The sequence below is a fragment of the Onthophagus taurus genome, chromosome 10, assembly GCF_036711975.1.
Source record: "Onthophagus taurus isolate NC chromosome 10, IU_Otau_3.0, whole genome shotgun sequence".
In the NCBI taxonomy this organism is placed as follows: domain Eukaryota; kingdom Metazoa; phylum Arthropoda; class Insecta; order Coleoptera; family Scarabaeidae; genus Onthophagus; species Onthophagus taurus.
The window spans coordinates 3,063,887-3,081,102 of NC_091975.1; the positions used below are offsets into that span (position 1 = coordinate 3,063,887).

Genomic DNA, 17,216 nt, shown 5'->3' on the forward strand with positions numbered 1-17,216 from the left:
TTTTTATCCAGAGTTGAAGTTAATATAAAGTGGTTATTGCGGAGTAGCAAGTATTACGATATAATCTAACGATGGACGAAAAGTATTCTATTAAATTACCTAATTAAATAATAAAAAAAGAAAAATACATAACTTTCATAATCAGAGTGTTTAATTAGAAAAAGCAGTATATTTGAGAGAAATTACTTCGTTTCAATAGCTGCCACTGCTTCGTAACTCGTGACGTCTTTTCCTTCAAAACGCGTTCTGCTATCTCTGGCCACCCTGGTACAATACGCTTTACGGCCTTTGATTACCAGAAACCTCTCTTTTTAAGCTTGGAAGGTTTCAAACTTGAATATGAGATGGCGCTAAATATAAAAGATTTCTTCTCTTCCTATTTATTTTATCATTCGAGTTGATTTAAAATCAATATGTAGTTCGGTATTGTTGGGAGTTAGCTTTATTAAAGAGTAGATACTTTATTTATTTTATATTAAGGTTTAATTTAACAGTTTTTAAGAATCGTTTTTTTCTTTTTATAATTTAAATAAATAAAAAGCTTTAAATTTTTTTATAAATATAGTTCATTGTCTTTTAACAAGACAAAATCCGTTTAAATTAAATTATTCATTCCGAACAGTATCAAGGAAAGGATTACAAGCTATTTATCCGTAATATAGGTAAAGAACGTCGATTTAATTCCATTACGGAAGCCCTTAAAGTCTTTCAGATTACTAAGGTCTCTTGAAATTCTATCAGTAACAGTCAAAACTTTGCTAGTTAAAGTATGTTCATCAACTCTTTAAACGTTTCTCATCGACAAAAATGGTAACGTAAATTTAATTTTCATTTAAACCATTTGTTTATTTATGTTTTTGAAGGAATTATTATTTTTAATTAAATTTGGTTACATCGTAGTAGTTTCATCTTTTATTTTAATGATATGGATATCTTATATCGAAGGAATGGAAATCGACGGTGCCACTTATCCACCTTGTTATTTTAATCCGTTGTGTAGTTGTTCAAAATCGATTCCAGATTTGGGAATTGTTCATTGCAAAAATGTTCATATGCCTCGAATCCCGCAAGCTGTTAATAAATCTAAAGTTTTTATGTTAAATTTAGAAAATAACGGATTAAGACATATCGAGCCTTATTTTTTACAAGCAACAGGTTTTAATTAATTAATATAAATTAATTTGGTCATATTAAAGTAAATTTTTTAGGTTTATACAAATTATCGATTCGCGAAAATCCTCTTTATATAATAACGGATGAGGCGTTCTTAGGTTTAGAAAGATCGTTGTGGGAATTGGATTTAAGTTACGACGAATTAACAACAGTACCGAATAAAGCGATTCGTTACCTACAAAAACTGCGTCATCTCGATTTAACAGGAAACGAAATTATTGAAATCGTTGCAGATGATTGGAGAGGACTTGAACACTCCTTGGAAGTTTTAATATTAGCAGATAATGATATTAATTATCTTCCAGCGGATGCCTTTTCTGGATTGCCACTTTTAGACACAATCGATTTAACCGGAAATAATTTAAGAGAAATTGACGCGAACGTATTTCGAGATGGGATGGGGAAGTTATCGAAAGTTTTATTGGGCGATAATCAATTAACATCGATTCCTTATCAAGCGGTGCAAACGTTAAAACATTTAAAGTATTTAGATTTAAGTTTTAATCGAATAAATAAGATGCAACCGCCAATCGATCCGCTTTCATCTTTAACAACACAAACGTTTAATTATAATTTAAATTTAGACGTTTTGGATTTAGATTATAACCAAATCCCGGTTATTGAAAGTAACGGGTTTCAATATTTTGAAGTGGTCAATAAAACTTACTTAGATGGAAATCCGATTGATAATTTAGAAGAAAACGCGTTTTTAAAAGCAAAAATTCGTGAATTATACATAAGAAGATGCGGATTAGATGTAATTTCGCCTTTAGCATTTTCCGGCTTAGAAAATTCTTTGCAAATTTTAGATTTATCCGGGAATAACATCACCGAATTTGATGGTAATCAATTTCAAAAGTTCGTTTCGATTAAATCATTAATTTTGAGAGATAATCTAATCAATGAGATTAAAATAGAAGAATTTGACGGGCAAGAAGATTCATTATTAGAATTCGATTTTAGCGGTTCATCAAACGGAAAAATTTCAATCTCAAATTTAAGCAATTTCAAAAGACTTCGTAGCGCATCGTTAACGAACACGAAAGAAAAAGATTTAACAAGCGAATTATTTAAAAATTTCGGCAGAGATGTTTTCGAATTAAACATCAATTTAGCCGATTTAAAATCGATCAAAAATAACGCTTTCCAACATTTACGCGGATTGAGGAAATTAGATTTATCCGAAAATTCGATTACAACAATCGAGCAGAATGGTTTTGAAGATGTTTCTTATTCATTAATTTACGTAAATTTCGCTCACGCTTTTTCGAAATCATTAAGTGAAATTCCGAAAGCTTTTAAAATATTAATTAACATCGAAGATTTAAATTTGAGTAATAATAAATTAAAAATAATCCCAGAAACGGCTTTTTATTCAATGAAGAAACTAAAAAGGCTTGAATTGCAAGATAATGTTATTGAAAACGTTTTAAAGGGAACGTTTCAAGGCGATATTCACACTAATTTAGAAATCATTTATTTATCGTTTAATTCGATTAAAACGATTCAACAACATAGTTTTGTTGAATTAGGCGAATTAAAAGAATTACATTTGGATGATAATAAAATTGATAATATTGAAAGAAGAGCTTTTATGAATTTGAAAAATTTAGCTTTATTAAGTTTAAAAGGAAATAAGATTTCAACAATTAGTTACGAAGCTTTCCAAAATTTACCAGAATTAGAAGATTTAGATTTATCTTATAACTCAATTAAACGCTTTGAATTTTCAATGTTTGATCAAGTCGGAACTTTATCGATGTTTAAAGTCAACGCAAGCCATAATTTCATCGAGGAATTAAATTTTAATATGAGCTTTTCGTTTAGTTACGAAAGTGGTAAGTACAATTTTTTTTTGTTACATTTTGAGTCAATCGCACAAAAAATTATATTACGATAAGTTATAAAGAAAATTAATTTTGTGGTTTCAAAAAAGCTTGTGCTTATTGTTCAGGTTCTTTGGGGTTCCACTCCAACATCAAAATTTTGGATTTATCTTTTAATAACATCACGACCATCTCTAAACAATATTTTCAACCGGTTGTGTTGTCTTTAACGCATTTATACTTGGGACATAATTATATTAATGTGGCTAAAAAGGAAATTTTTGGTAATATGCCACATTTGGAATTGTTAAATTTGAGTCATAATAATTTATCGGAGATTGATTTTGATACTTTTCAAAACACTAAGAAAATTCAGGTAAGGAAATATATTTTTAATAAATAATTATTTAGTAATATTAGATAGTGTAAAACACTTTGGAAAGCTACACGTATACATGTATTCAAATAAATGTGCTGATAATTATCGCAAATTTCTGAAAAAGAATATACCAAACAGCAATAAATTCATCAAAGTTTCTTATTTTCGTATTTTTCTTGAGACTGACACATCTAAGAGCAAAAGTGCAAGAGAGAAATATTGTTAAGAATAAAATTTGCTACAACTTTCGTTCAAAATGTTTTTTTGTGATATGCTTAGATTCTCCGATGTTGATGGTAACAACAAATTCATTAAATTTTTGTGTTTTTCTCGATATTGATGAATATAAAAGCAACACAATAATCAAATAACTTGGGAAAGAACCACAGTCAGAAGAAAAAGTCAATTCATCAAATCGCTGAAAAAGCACTGGATTACAATAAGCCAGCATATCTTTGTTTCATAGACCTCGAAAAGGCATTGAAACTCCTCATTGCAAAAAACATAGCCCGAAAGAAATATGGTGGCTGCGTCCTGGTACTCCAAAAATAGTGATCTACATCGAGAATCGGAAGTGGAATAATGAAATTATTACAAGTTCTGCTAGAAGACATGTTGAACATTGAAGACATGAAATCTTTTTGAATTGGTTTAATAAAGTGTTGATTATAGTTATGTGATGACTGATTAGAAATTATCTTGTAGTAGTAATTTAAGATAAAAATATAACAATTGTTGTTTACAGGTGTTATCAGTTTCTTATAACAACTTAATCGAAATATCAAACGATTTATTTAAATCAATGGAGAATTTGCGCCTGGTCGATTTCTCACATAATAAATTAAAAGGCGTTCCGGATAATTTATTCAAAGAATCCGGTTTAGAACGACTGGATTTTTCACATAATTTGTTAAACAGGCTCCATTTATCGAGTATGAACGTTTTGGCAGCTTCGACACTTTGCGAACTTGATTTATCATACAACAACATCGCTTCCGTTTCACACGCAGAAATTTTTACGAAATTTAAGGTCTAAATCTTCATAATAATAATTTTTATTTATATAGTAGTAACTTTTTTTTAAATTTCAGACTCTAAACTTTTTAGATTTATCTCATAATCGTCTCGTTCAAATCGACGATGCCGTTTTTAGTACACTCCCAAAATTATCAACACTCGATTTAAGTCATAACACACAAATTGTCTTGGAAACTGGAAGAACTTTTGAAGGAATCGAGGATACGTTGCTCCATTTAAATTTAAACAATGTTTCGTTAACTTCAGTTCCTGATTTGTCTTTGCCCAATTTGCTTTCGTTGTCTTTAGGTAAAAATATGTTACCTGTAATTCCCCCGGAAATGGCTTCAAATTTATCGTCGCTGCTTAATTTGGATTTAAACGGGAATGATCTAACTTCAATTCCAGTTGTGACACATTCTTTACCGGAGTTACGAGAATTGTCTTTAGCCTCAAATCCGATTACAACTTTAACTAATAATAGTTTATTGGGCGTGGCGGATCAATTGCAGCATTTGGATATAACGGGATTTGAATTGAATTCGTTAGAAACGGGGGTTTTAAATAAATTGTTTGCGTTAAGGACGTTAAAGATTGGAGTTTATGATTCGATTAAAAATTATAACATTCCTAGATTATTACAATCGAGTAATGGATTAAAGAAGTTGGAGATTTTCGTTGAAAAAGAAGTCAACAATTTTGTGGGGATGATCAAAGGGATTTATCCGGAAAAATTAAAGAGTATCACATTGATTGGATTAGGTGTTACCAGCATTGATGATGATATATTAGACGTAAAAAAATTAATTTTATGAAAATTATTGTTTAAACTAATATGTTTTAGGGAGTCAAAAATCCTCAAGTTCATTTTGGGCTCAAAAACACCAGCGTCGATCATATTCCCGAAGACACGTTCAATTTCATCCCCATAATTCGCAACATATCTTTAACTTTAAAAGACAATTTAAAATTAAAAAGCGTTCCTTCGCCATTTTCAACGGACCGACCTGGGGATTCAAATAAACCATTTTTAATCGATTTGGACCTTTCAGGATCATCGTATATTTGCGACTGCTCTTTGGGGTTTGATGAATGTAATAAGAAAAATTGGTTGAAAACGAATGAATAATTTGTTTTAGTTGGATCGAAACGTGGGATCGAAAACGTCGTCAATATCTCTGCGAAAGTAACAATAACGAAAAAGATCCATCTTGTATGCACGTTCATGACAATATAAGGAGTTCTTTGTGTACGAATAAGAAGAATTCCAGTTTGATAGAAGTGTTGAAAACGGAACTTGAATGTGGTTGGAGTAAATCGAACACTGCTCAAGCTGTATTTATATATCTTGCTGTATCGATTGTTATTACACAAATTATTTAATATGAAAAAATAAGAAGTTGTTAGGTACAATACAATAATTTATTAATTTTTTTAAGGTCATTTCTTGTTATATTTGGTTAACACATATCGCTTACATACCTCCCTGAGCAAGCTAACAGACACACTTATGTACATATTTTACAAAATTAAAGCTTATTTAATCTAATCATTACATTCGGAACTAGAAATAAGTAAGAAAAACGGAGTCAAATAAAAATAAGTCGAAAAAAATTGTAATTTAACATTAAAATGTTATTATATATGTAACAACAGCTTTATATAACATAATTCCTTCTATTTAAGTGGTTTTATTTAAAAAAAATTAAATTACAATTATTAAAAAAATACTTTTTAATGGAAGAAGATTTTGAAAATGAGTATATAAGAAATAAATATATTTAAAAGACCCGATTTTTAAATAATGCAAATGTATTTGATTTTGAACCAAAAACTTCGTCATAAAATCAGATTTTGATATAATTTGCGCTAATATAGTATTGTGGAAGCAATTCCTGATCTGATAATAGAAAACGAATGATAAATTTCAGTTAAATAATATGTAATATAATCAAAAAAATTTGTTATTATCTGGTAAAATTTGAAACGCAGAAAATCGGACCTAAATCTAACTACATTTCTAAATAATTAAAAAAAAATCTCCTATAATTTTTTGCTTTCCTCCTAATCAATAATTAACTCTTTAACGTCGAAATTTATCTTCATATGTCCAGATTTTTTATGCTGAACGCTGTGATAAATCACATTTTCAAAAAGAAAAAACATTAAAGAGTTAATTTATATAAAACAACTATTATAAATAGTCTTTGGCGTTTAACTTTTTATTTAATTTTCTCAAAAAAAGTAAAGTCTCAATTACTTTCCCGACTATTTTCACTACTCCCCGGTAAATTTTCACCACCACCCCCGGAATTTCCCCCGCCGTTAGAACTTCCACTTCCGGTCGATGTTTCAACAGGAATCAATCCCTCCTTCATCCGTTTCTTCTGTTTCATCCTACGATTTTGAAACCAAATCTTCACTTGGGTCTCGTTCAATTGTAAAGCAGACGCGATTTCAATTCTACGAGCTCTCGTTAAATACTTATTAAAATGGAACTCTTTCTCCAATTCGGTGAGTTGCTTGTTGGTAAAATTCGTTCTACCCGTGTTCAAACAACTCAATCCTAACATTCCCGCGTTCAAATTCGGATTTGGGCCAATACAAGAACCCCGATTTGCCGGATTTGTTGTGTCTAAACCGACGACCGATGCTGGATAATCGGGAATTTGTTGTGGCATTTTCGGAGCTGAAAAAAGAAAAGATATAAATAGATACAATTTTACGAAAATCAAGTTAAGTAAAATGAATGAAAGGGAAGCGGGAAGATAGATCGTTTCCTCTTATTAGCAAGCGTTGAGTTTAATTTAACAAACTCATTCGTCTTATTCTTGAAGAAAATGTTATTTTAATTTCTTTTTCACAACTTGTATAAATTAGTTAATAATATAACTTAATTTTTCACTTAAAATTTAAGTTTAAAAATTATGGTCGTTAGAATTAATAAAATTATAAGATTAGGTAATTGTTTTCATTTCATGTCTTGTCAGAGACTTGATTTAGTACCTGGCGTGTTAAAATCCCTCAAAGAAAGGGATTACCTCCAATTATTTCATTGTGTCATACCGCCGGCGCTCATCAATCCTCAAAATAATCCCTTAGATTACTCGAAACGAAAACCGAAAACGATATTCGTGTAATATTTACTTAATGTGACGTAAAAAAAGTATAAAACTAGTTATCTCAATCGATTTAATCTATAATTTAAACTATTTGGAACAATTTAATATTATTTAGTTTATGAATATTCTACTTTTCTTTTAATTAAAATATACACGTCTTTCAACCCGGATGATTCTAGTTCTAGGTCTAGTGTTAGTTCTAGTTTTACATTAGCACTATCACTAGAACTAATACGTGCGTCTGAAGACGTATACGATATATTTTTGTATATTGAGTCTTAAGTAAAAAGTAAAAAAAAAAGTATTATTTCTATGTAGTGTCTATGTGATTAAGCTTGCGAAATAAATTATTCATTAGTATTCCAAAGGGTTGATTGCCATCTACGCACGCCGGAAACACTCGGAATGTCAGTTAATACGTCACTCTGTAGATAAAAATCGATTTAATAGAAAAAAGGTGCAAAAAATTACACACAGCGGTGGATTTCTTCGAATAAAGATAAATTTTGCCTTCTCTAATAATTAAAGCATCCTAATAAAACCGTGGTAATCAATCTAACCCGTCAACTTAACGTGACTATGACCCGGTTCGTTTTATTCTTTCTCGTCTCCTCGCAATTTAATATAATAAGGGTGAGAATAGTTTCACTTTGGGAAAATCCCCGTTGATGTCAAGTTATATAAAGCAATATCGAGTAATGTCCAGTTTGTGCTTGACCAGCTGTTCAATCTAAACGAAATCAACCCCCTTTTGATCCTTTTTGTACTAATATAGTAAAGGGGTTAAAATTGTATCATCACAAATCTTTGTAATTTTTAAATTTATAAAACTGATTTTTATGCAGAAAAATTCTATTATTATCTATATTGAATATCAGATTATCTCAACCTAAATAAAAATAGAATTAGATCTAATTCTTACATACCCCAACGACAATTAAGTTGTCCAACATTATATATGTGTGATTTCTTTCAAATTCAGATCTTATACAAATTTAGTATCTAGATTTATTTTTCCCCTAGAACTAGATCGAACAGAAGCAGACGTTTCAGTGATCGGTTTTTTTTTGACACGCTCATTAAGTTGTTTAACGAAAAAATTAAGGTGCATAAACACTCTACTCATACTGTAAGCTGAATTGATGTACCACAATGTCGACGACGGCTCCTATAATTTTGTTTTGAAAGCTAGCTGAAAGATAGCAATATTTTATAGAGATAGTTGACGTTTGCTGATGGTGACATAAGGGTAATTTTCTCTACTGCTGGAATGTCTCTTCTGGATCTCCTCCGCTATCTTGTATTCCATCCATCCGCATATTTCGGCTGCATATATTACTACACTCCCCATCAGTCCATCAAACATTATTTTCCGTCTCCCGCCCTGGGAGAATTTTATAATCTTTGTCTTTTCAACATACACCTCCAAATCCTTCCCCTTAAAGTATGTCTCCATCGATCTTTCAACTCTTTAGCCTCCATTGCCACCACCACCAGATCATCTGCATATGTCCCCGTTCTAACACCTCTTTAATGTCTTATCCAAATCTTCTATATACATCGCAAATAAACTCGGGCTTAATGAACATCCCTGTCTCAAATATCTTTGCATAATAAATAGTGTTCTTGTATATGCAAGCAGTTTTTAAAGCATTTCTCTTCTTGCATTTTTCTTCTAATATGATTTGAGAGAGCTGATTTTATTTTGATGAATTTCCGTTTCGTTATGGAGTTGTTGTCTTGTTACCCAACTCTTTGATTGTCTATGTTTCGAATTATTTGTAATTTTATTAAAAATTTTCATTAATTTATTTAATTATTTTCATTAAATTCCCTATTATGGATAAAAAGAAGAGGTGCTCTGGTTTTCCAAAGTCCGTCATCCATAATTACCGGTGTAGCGTGTAGTTAACACCGAGCTGTCACAACAGATTAATGAATGCGTCCCATGGAGCCTACGAAATTTTCTCATCATCTCTCTCTCTTCCTCTTCGTTAGCTCTCGATCCCCCTTATTAGTTATATCACTCGTTTTCTCTTCGTTTCGAGTCTCGAATCGGACACATCGCGTTGCCTTTCCGAGCCCCCATTAATATTTTATTTCGCCCCGTTTCGAAGTTTTTAATTAATGAAAGCAAATACACCTGGAGGACAGGTTGACAGAATTTTTTTTCTCCACTACCCACTCATTTTCTATCTCTATCTCACTCAATACCAAGTTATCGAGCTTAATTAGGTTTCGGTTTTTCTCGATAACTCTTCTTGGTTTTAATGAATAAAAAAAAACGAAAATAAGAAAATTAGAAAAAAGAATTGGTTTTCGTGTTAAAATAAAGTGCGTGATCTTAACTTGGTGTATTTTAGTTCTTGCGTGCTTGACCACTTTCCTACTTGATAGGATGCCCTCGAAAAGTTTTCATTTAATGGCGTGTCACATAACACAGGATTTAAATAAAAATATTTCTTATAATTAGTTGATCAAATTACATTGAATAAATAATTGTTAACGTTACTTTATCGTTTTATCAATCTATGTGACACGATGCAAGTCATAAAGGCTTGAAATGTCACGGTCTTTTGTCGTGCTAGAAACACGTATGCAATAAATGTTAATGAGTTTGAGAGCTTTTTAAGTACGGAATAGATAAAGATCTAACTTTTAATTCTTTTCATAAAATAATTTATTAATTTTTTTTAAGATAAATTCTATTTTTGTTTATTTTATGTTAGTAGTATCTAAAATAGTTTTACTCGCAATGTTATATCTAAATAAAAATAACGAGATAGTAATAATAAAAAAAATAACAGGGAGTTAGTCAGGTATATGACTATCTAATCTTCACGTACTGGCTGTACTCAGGGATGTCACAGATATCCAACGTAATTGACTTGTAATTGTTGTGTAATGAGCTTTCGATATTGATGCTAACACTTTTTGTAGTGCTCCCAAAACAAGGATACTTCATAAATAACCTAATTATTTAAGCAATTATTTTTTTATGTAATTTATTTAAAATTTTCGATTCTTATTTATTGACAATGAAAACATGTTTCCGTTTCGTGTAACACAACAGAAACGTTATCGTTTGGCGTCGGTTTTACATTATTTGTACAGGGGCGGTCGCGGTTATCAAGTCACACATCATACATAATCAACAACGAGAAACGTGTGTATATACACGATAAGTCCCCAAACAAATTTGACGGATCTCAAAGAAGAAGAAGAGGAAGCAACCCCGGAAAAGGTGTCTTCGACGCAACCATAAACTTCCCGGGCAGTTGATGTTTATTTAGAAAAAGAACGATTGAAGAGAAAAAACGACAACAACCAGTAGCCAAAGACGTGATCGTATTTTTAATGCCCAACTAATCCCCTTTTTTTCGGTAGTACATCTATCTTATCGGTGACGATCCGTTTTCGGGACATTAATCCGACCACTAACTGATACAACCTAAACGATAAGTTCTATATTTTGTCAATGTTTGATATCGTAAAATCAAAAAATTGCTAATCCCTTCTTAAAGTGTATCGCTGATGAGATAGACGTTTATTTAAAAAAGAAAAAAATTAAATAAAGCAATAATAAAGTGTGAATGTATAATTATCTCTTGGTTTTAAAGATCTGATTGGATTAAAAAAATCCACTCGAAATATTTAATATCGTCTAAGATCTAAATTCTCTTATTTATTAACGGTAAACAAGATCGTATTTCTGGAAATTTTGATACCAATCGAATCGAATCGAACCACTCCAGGTATATCAAGAGAGTTGATGATGAGAGTTTTGCCTGTCATTGGCGTCAATTTTTACACCGATCCAAATCGGTGTTAATCTCTGTTAATCCGTTATCGCAATTTTTTGTGTTATTTATTTATTTATTTTTTTTTATTAATCCACATTTCATTATAAACCCGGACGTGCAAAGATATTGTATCCTACTCAAGATTAAATAGTTAATTAATTGTGAGATTTTTATGAAAAATCATTATTTTTGGGGAAAAGGTAAAAATGAGGTTGAAAAAAACACACAGTAATGCCAAGTAATCGTTGAGAAAAACTTTGTCACGTAAAATGACGACGACGAACTCGTATAGCGTGCATTAATAAGCCGCCCTCGCGAGTTCGCGAAGCTTTTAGGGGGAACTTTTTTCGGTATCGCTTCGCGTGGATCTTTTTTATAAAACTCAAAGCGAAGTCGACTTTCGGATCGAGACTCTTCCAAAGTGCCCCTATGGTTTTTTTTTAAATCTTCAGTCATTCCATTAAATAAATTATATTTTAGTTATATTTTTGAGTCAAATTGACCCAACTAAGTTTTTTCAGCTTAAACGTTATTCATATACATATATGTCATCGCTGAAACGTATAATCCGTTATCACATATAACTTTGCGGGTGAAATTTGAAACTAGATGTACAATTACCACGTACAATGATTCCTAAACTGTTTATCAAGAACATAGGTGTAGCTAATTTGGGAGTATTTACCAATAAACTCTGGCAATTCATGCAACGCAAGTCAGTTTAGTTCAGTTATAATAAAATGTTCTTTCTAAGTTCATTTTGGAAGAATGTAATGGGCGAAAGTAACCTTAAACAGCAACAATACAATCAAATATTAATAAGAATCTACCTATTCGGATTTAATGAACGAAACTTTTGATGAAATTAGAAACATCTTGGATATGTTTTATGGATCAACAAGGAATATTTTATATACCAAACATTTTATTCCATCTCCTATCATTTTTGAATCACATTGTTTTTAACTTTTGAAAATGACAAATTTAGAGACACTTTTTGATTTTAGAGTGGCTAAGTTTTCAAAATAAATCGTTCAAATAAAACAGGTTATTAGAATAGTTTCATGGATCAATAAGGAATATTTTATGTACCAGACATTTTATTCCATCTCTTTTCAGAGTACAAGTTCAAGTACCAGAGGAGTTTCCAAGAACAAACAAGCCAGGAATTTCTAAGTATTGGTCCAGGGCAATTTTTTACCGGCTGCAATTGAACACTGCAGATATTAGACGATATTTGTAGTAAAAATATTTTGCAAGGTTACATGATTGAAACTCACCGTATGACGATATCGTTACAGTGCAAAATGTAAAATGAAAGAGTACGAAGAAATAAGAAAAAAAAAATAAATAACACGTACTAACCCCTTTACGTTACGCATGAAATGATTCGTGTCGTGCAATCCACATTATTATAACCGCAGGCGTTGTGACGTTGACGCTTTTAATCTCATTTCGCGATAAATATTAATATAAAAGAGAAAAAAAATTTTTTTTGTTTTAAATTTAAAAGAAGCGAACTTCTTTTTGCAGTTATAACCAGAACTTTCGTTTCTCTTTGCGGTTTAAATTAAATTTTTATTTTTTTTAGTACAGAAATGAAATCGGATATCCTTAAAATTGACTCATATTGCGTAAAATAAATACTAAAAGCGAAAATTATGTCAACACAATATCCCCTAACGTTTTTAACCCCTCGAAAATACTTTTAAAGGAGCTGCATCAGCTGTATTTATTATTTATTATTTACACATCTCTTTAAATTCTTATTGTAATACCTCAATTTCTAAAATACTTTTTTGACTTGACTTAATTTATTGTTGGATACATACGTATTATGTTTTTTTTTTTGAAAGGTGCTGAGATAACAAGACGGGAAAAAGTTAAAAGATTCGAAAGGGAAAAGAAAGAGACGTTTCTTTGGTTCACTTTGCAAGTTGTCATCTGATATACCACGAATACGACCACAAATTTTATACCTGGCCCGTTTCGTCGGTGAACCGTCAATAATTTCTTCGAGATGAACACGACTTTCCCATTAAAAACAATAATATTTGTAGATATCTTAAAAAAAAGAAATTAATTGACGAAGATGACTCGATAAAAATAAATTGGGTTTTAAAAAATTTCTAATATTATCCTAGAAAAGAGAGCTTTCATTTTAAAATTTCTATTCCATTCGAATTCGAATTCGAATAATAATAACTAAAAATGTAAATGTTCCATATAAACAATCTCCGTTAAGCTCAATTTATTTTTAATTAATTGCAGTTTTTAATTTTATTTATTTATTTTTACTGTTAACCAAAGATTAAAATGCGAAACGGTAACTCTTTTTCTTCACGGTTTTTTTCGTTGTTTATGAGAGCATAACTGCATCATTTAGAATTTTTAAAGTCCCGTCGCTTTGATGTTAAATAAATTTATTATATTTTTAAATTAAGCCATTTAAAATAGTTGATTCTTTATAACCCGTTTAGTAAAATCGATTACCTGCCTCACCACCACCGTATGGCGGTCAGTGGTTGATCGAAAAGATTGATACCACACATCACGAACGTTATTTTACTGCTGACCCTTCCAACAAAACTGAACCATATCAAACTCACGTTAAATAACTTTTTTCACATTACACCAGAAATTTGATATCAGCCAATTTCTAAGAAATCGAACAAAAAAGGATATAAAACAAAGAATGTGATTCAGTAATTTCGATTAACTTCTTAGTATTTTTGGTAAAGTTGAAAATACCGAGATGAAATAATTTAGTTATTTTATCTAAATCCTAATACGAGTCATCAATATTATCGAAAAAAAAATGTGTGATCAAAAATGGATGAGACTTCTCCGGTTTCCAAGAATTTTCGATTAAGGTCTTATAACAAATCATCATTAAAGTTAAATTGTGTTTTTTTAGGTTTAATTTTAAATCATAATCTAAAAAAATTAAATCCGGAAAATATTTAGACAGACAAATCAATAAAAACTAAAAATTGATGATATATTGGCCAGTAAAAGTAAAATTAAATAAAAAAAAAAGTTTTGAAAGAAATTTAAAAGAAATTCATTTGATGATATATACCATCTTAAAGAAGATCCTTCCAGCTTTCATTTGGTATAAAAGTGAATTTTTTATCTTAATATTTACGCTCAGTACGATTATTTTAAAATTGATACATTTTTCAATTAACCAAAATTACAACGTTCTTTAAAAAAATTATTTTGAACGAAATTTAAAAGAAATAGATATGGTGTTATATACCATTTTAAAGAAGATCCTCTCAGCTTTCATTTGATATAAAACTCAAGCTTCTATCTTCAAATCTAAGATCAACAGAATTTTTTAAAATTAACAGATTTTTTTCAGTTAATTTAGTTTATAACCAAAACTACAACGCTCTCAACAAAATATATCTTGAAAGAGATTTTAAAAAACTAGTTATGGTGTTATATACCATTTTAAAGAAGATCCTTCCAGCTTTCTTTTGGTATAGAAGTGAAGTTTTTATCTTCAAATCTAAGAACAGAGCGATTTTTTAAAATTAACAGACTTTTTCACTTAATTTAGGTTATTATCAAAATTACAACATTATCAAAAAAGATTGTTTTGAAGGAAATTTTAAAGAATTTCATGTGGTGTTATATACCATTTTAAAGAAGATCCTTTCAGCTTTCATTTGGTATAAAAGTCTTTTTATCATCATATCTAAGCCCAGCACGATTCTTTAAAGTTATCAGGTTTTTCATCTAATATGGATTTAATTAACACTAAAACATTCACAAAAAAATTGTTTTTGAGAAACCTTAAAAGAAATTCATATGGTATTATGTACAATTTTAAAGAAGATTCTTTTAGCTTTAATTTGATATAAAAGTTGTTTTTTTATCTCCATATTTAAGCTCATCGCGATTCTATAAAATTGACAGATTTTGACAATTTAGATTTTTAATTTATGTAACTTCATAATTTTGATACTGATTAAAGGCAACCAACGACTGAAAGATTCAGCACCAGAAGTGTCAAAAAATAACAAAAGCAAAATTGAGTGGTCTTAAAAGTAAAAGATATTGAGAGCAACACGAAATCAGTAAAAGCAAAAGGCATTGGAAGTAATTGTGAGTCATTGCTAGCTATTGGCAGAAATGCTGGAAGCTATTTTGAGTCAATGAGAGATATTGGAATGTTTTGAGAGCTATATTTGAGTTGGAAAAAGTTCAGATTTAAGCTTGTTTCTGAAGAACGTTGTAGCTATTCAATCAAAAAGTTGCCATAAAAAAGTTCTTAAAGTATTATTGTTAGATAAAAAAAAAAATTTAATAAGACGCAAAAATCGTTAAAATCATGTTAAAACTGATCCGGCACAAAAGATTAAAAAGTAGGGGAAAATTTTATCCTATCCTCTTTAAACAAAAACTCTACATAATCATTTTTGTAGGGGAGAAAAATAAATATTTGACTTTAGGGATCAAAATAATTAAAAAGGTTAAATTTACCTTTTAAATAAATTGAATGAAATTTGAAAAACTTACTGCTTGGTTTTGGTACATTTCTTTTAACTTGCATCCATTTATAAGTTGGGATAACGGGTTGAGTCTGTTGTATGTTATTCATATTATGCGCAATATGTTGCTGATGTTGTCGAATCCTGTCATGATCTTGAACTACACCTCCCTCCTCTTTATACCGATGATGATGTTGGTATTCCATGCACGAAGAAGAAGCAGTCAATAAATGAAAATCATCACCATCAATCTGATGATGCTGATGATGACTTGGAACGTATTTATTTTCCAAATAACCACCACCTTGATGGTGATGAACATTTTGCACTTCCTGATGAAGGTGCTGGGATGTCTTCATCGGTTGATGATAACCATCGTTATAAACATTATTTTGATGGTGTTGAATTTGTTGGTAAGTGTTATAATCTAAATTGGTGTAACTCAATCCGGTTTCGGTGTTATTAATGATCGGATTCGTTTCTGGAACTTGATGAGAAGTTGTTGTTTGTTGGTAATTATAAATATCTTGGGGCGAAGGTGGAGTCTCAACATTTTCCGTTGTTGTTGACGAAAATACATATGGAGTTTCTTCGTAATGATAACCAGAGTACTGATTTAATTGGTTATGAACTGAGGTTGGCGATGTTTCATTCGTATAATAAAACGTGTTATCACTCGATGGATAATTAGTATGACCACCGTGTCCGTACATGTCCATCATCATCATTTTACTTTTAAGATAAATAATAATTAAAAAAAAATGATTTTAGAATTTTTTCAAGAAACTCACAAAAAAATCACTCACATTGCAAATTGTTTTGTTACACTAAAAGTGAGGACGCGTTCACATCAGAGAAACTTTCAGATCGCGACTACCGCGATGTTTTTTTGAACAGAACGTAGTCGTAGAGGTGCTGCGCAAGGACGTGGGGCGAAATATAGGCGTGGCCGTAGTCGCACGTGCCCGCGCGAACAGTTTCACCATCCAATCACTTTCCTCGACAACCAGATGCTGCGAAAAGGGATTGGTTTGGGACCCAGCCATCATTGTTCTCCCAACGTTTACTACCAAGTTACTTTTTACCTGCTGTTTTCTTTGTCACGTGGACATTTTAATTTTAAAGATCACGTTTAGGATTAAATTTAAAAGAATTTCCAACATTTTGAATTATTCTTGGAAAGAAGCTTTGAAAAAGGAAGTATGTGTTATATGTATATACAAAAAAATAAATTCATTGATGGATTGGAGGCAATAAATTTTATGGTTTCATTGTCAAATTAAAAGGTGATTATGAGATTTGTTTATAAAAGTAATATATATGGCACCTTTTATGTTCTTTCTTTAATATATGATGTGATAACATTAATTGTAATTTATTACCTTTTTATTTGT

General features: G+C 30.5%; 2 protein-coding genes across 4 annotated transcripts; one reads left to right on the forward strand and one right to left on the reverse strand.

The window, feature by feature from the left end:
* Nucleotides 1-664: 664 nt before the first annotated feature.
* Nucleotides 665-6,075, forward strand: LOC111428154 (leucine rich repeat containing G protein-coupled receptor chaoptin). Of its 2 annotated transcripts, none has more exons than XM_023063564.2 (8): nucleotides 665-810; nucleotides 864-1,155; nucleotides 1,209-3,011; nucleotides 3,110-3,375; nucleotides 4,124-4,408; nucleotides 4,470-5,189; nucleotides 5,240-5,478; nucleotides 5,535-6,075. In XM_023063564.2, exons 1-8 carry the CDS (start codon nucleotides 808-810, stop codon nucleotides 5,776-5,778), a joined length of 3,852 nt encoding a protein of 1,283 aa, XP_022919332.2. In that variant the 5' UTR covers nucleotides 665-807; the 3' UTR covers nucleotides 5,779-6,075. The 2 variants fall into 2 exon arrangements, with proteins under 2 accessions (XP_022919332.2, XP_022919333.2); XM_023063565.2 differs by having other exon boundaries at nucleotides 666-810; nucleotides 3,128-3,375.
* Nucleotides 5,804-16,688, reverse strand: LOC111428164 (homeobox protein Hox-A1-like). 2 transcript variants are annotated; one of them, XM_071199288.1, is made up of 3 exons: nucleotides 16,629-16,688; nucleotides 15,851-16,554; nucleotides 5,804-7,084 (listed from the first exon to the last, which is right to left on the reverse strand). In XM_071199288.1, exons 2-3 carry the CDS (start codon nucleotides 16,548-16,550, stop codon nucleotides 6,648-6,650), a joined length of 1,137 nt encoding a protein of 378 aa, XP_071055389.1. In that variant the 5' UTR covers nucleotides 16,551-16,554; nucleotides 16,629-16,688; the 3' UTR covers nucleotides 5,804-6,647. The 2 variants fall into 2 exon arrangements, with proteins under 2 accessions (XP_071055389.1, XP_071055388.1); XM_071199287.1 differs by having other exon boundaries at nucleotides 15,851-16,679.
* Between the last annotated feature and the right edge of the window lie 528 nt (nucleotides 16,689-17,216).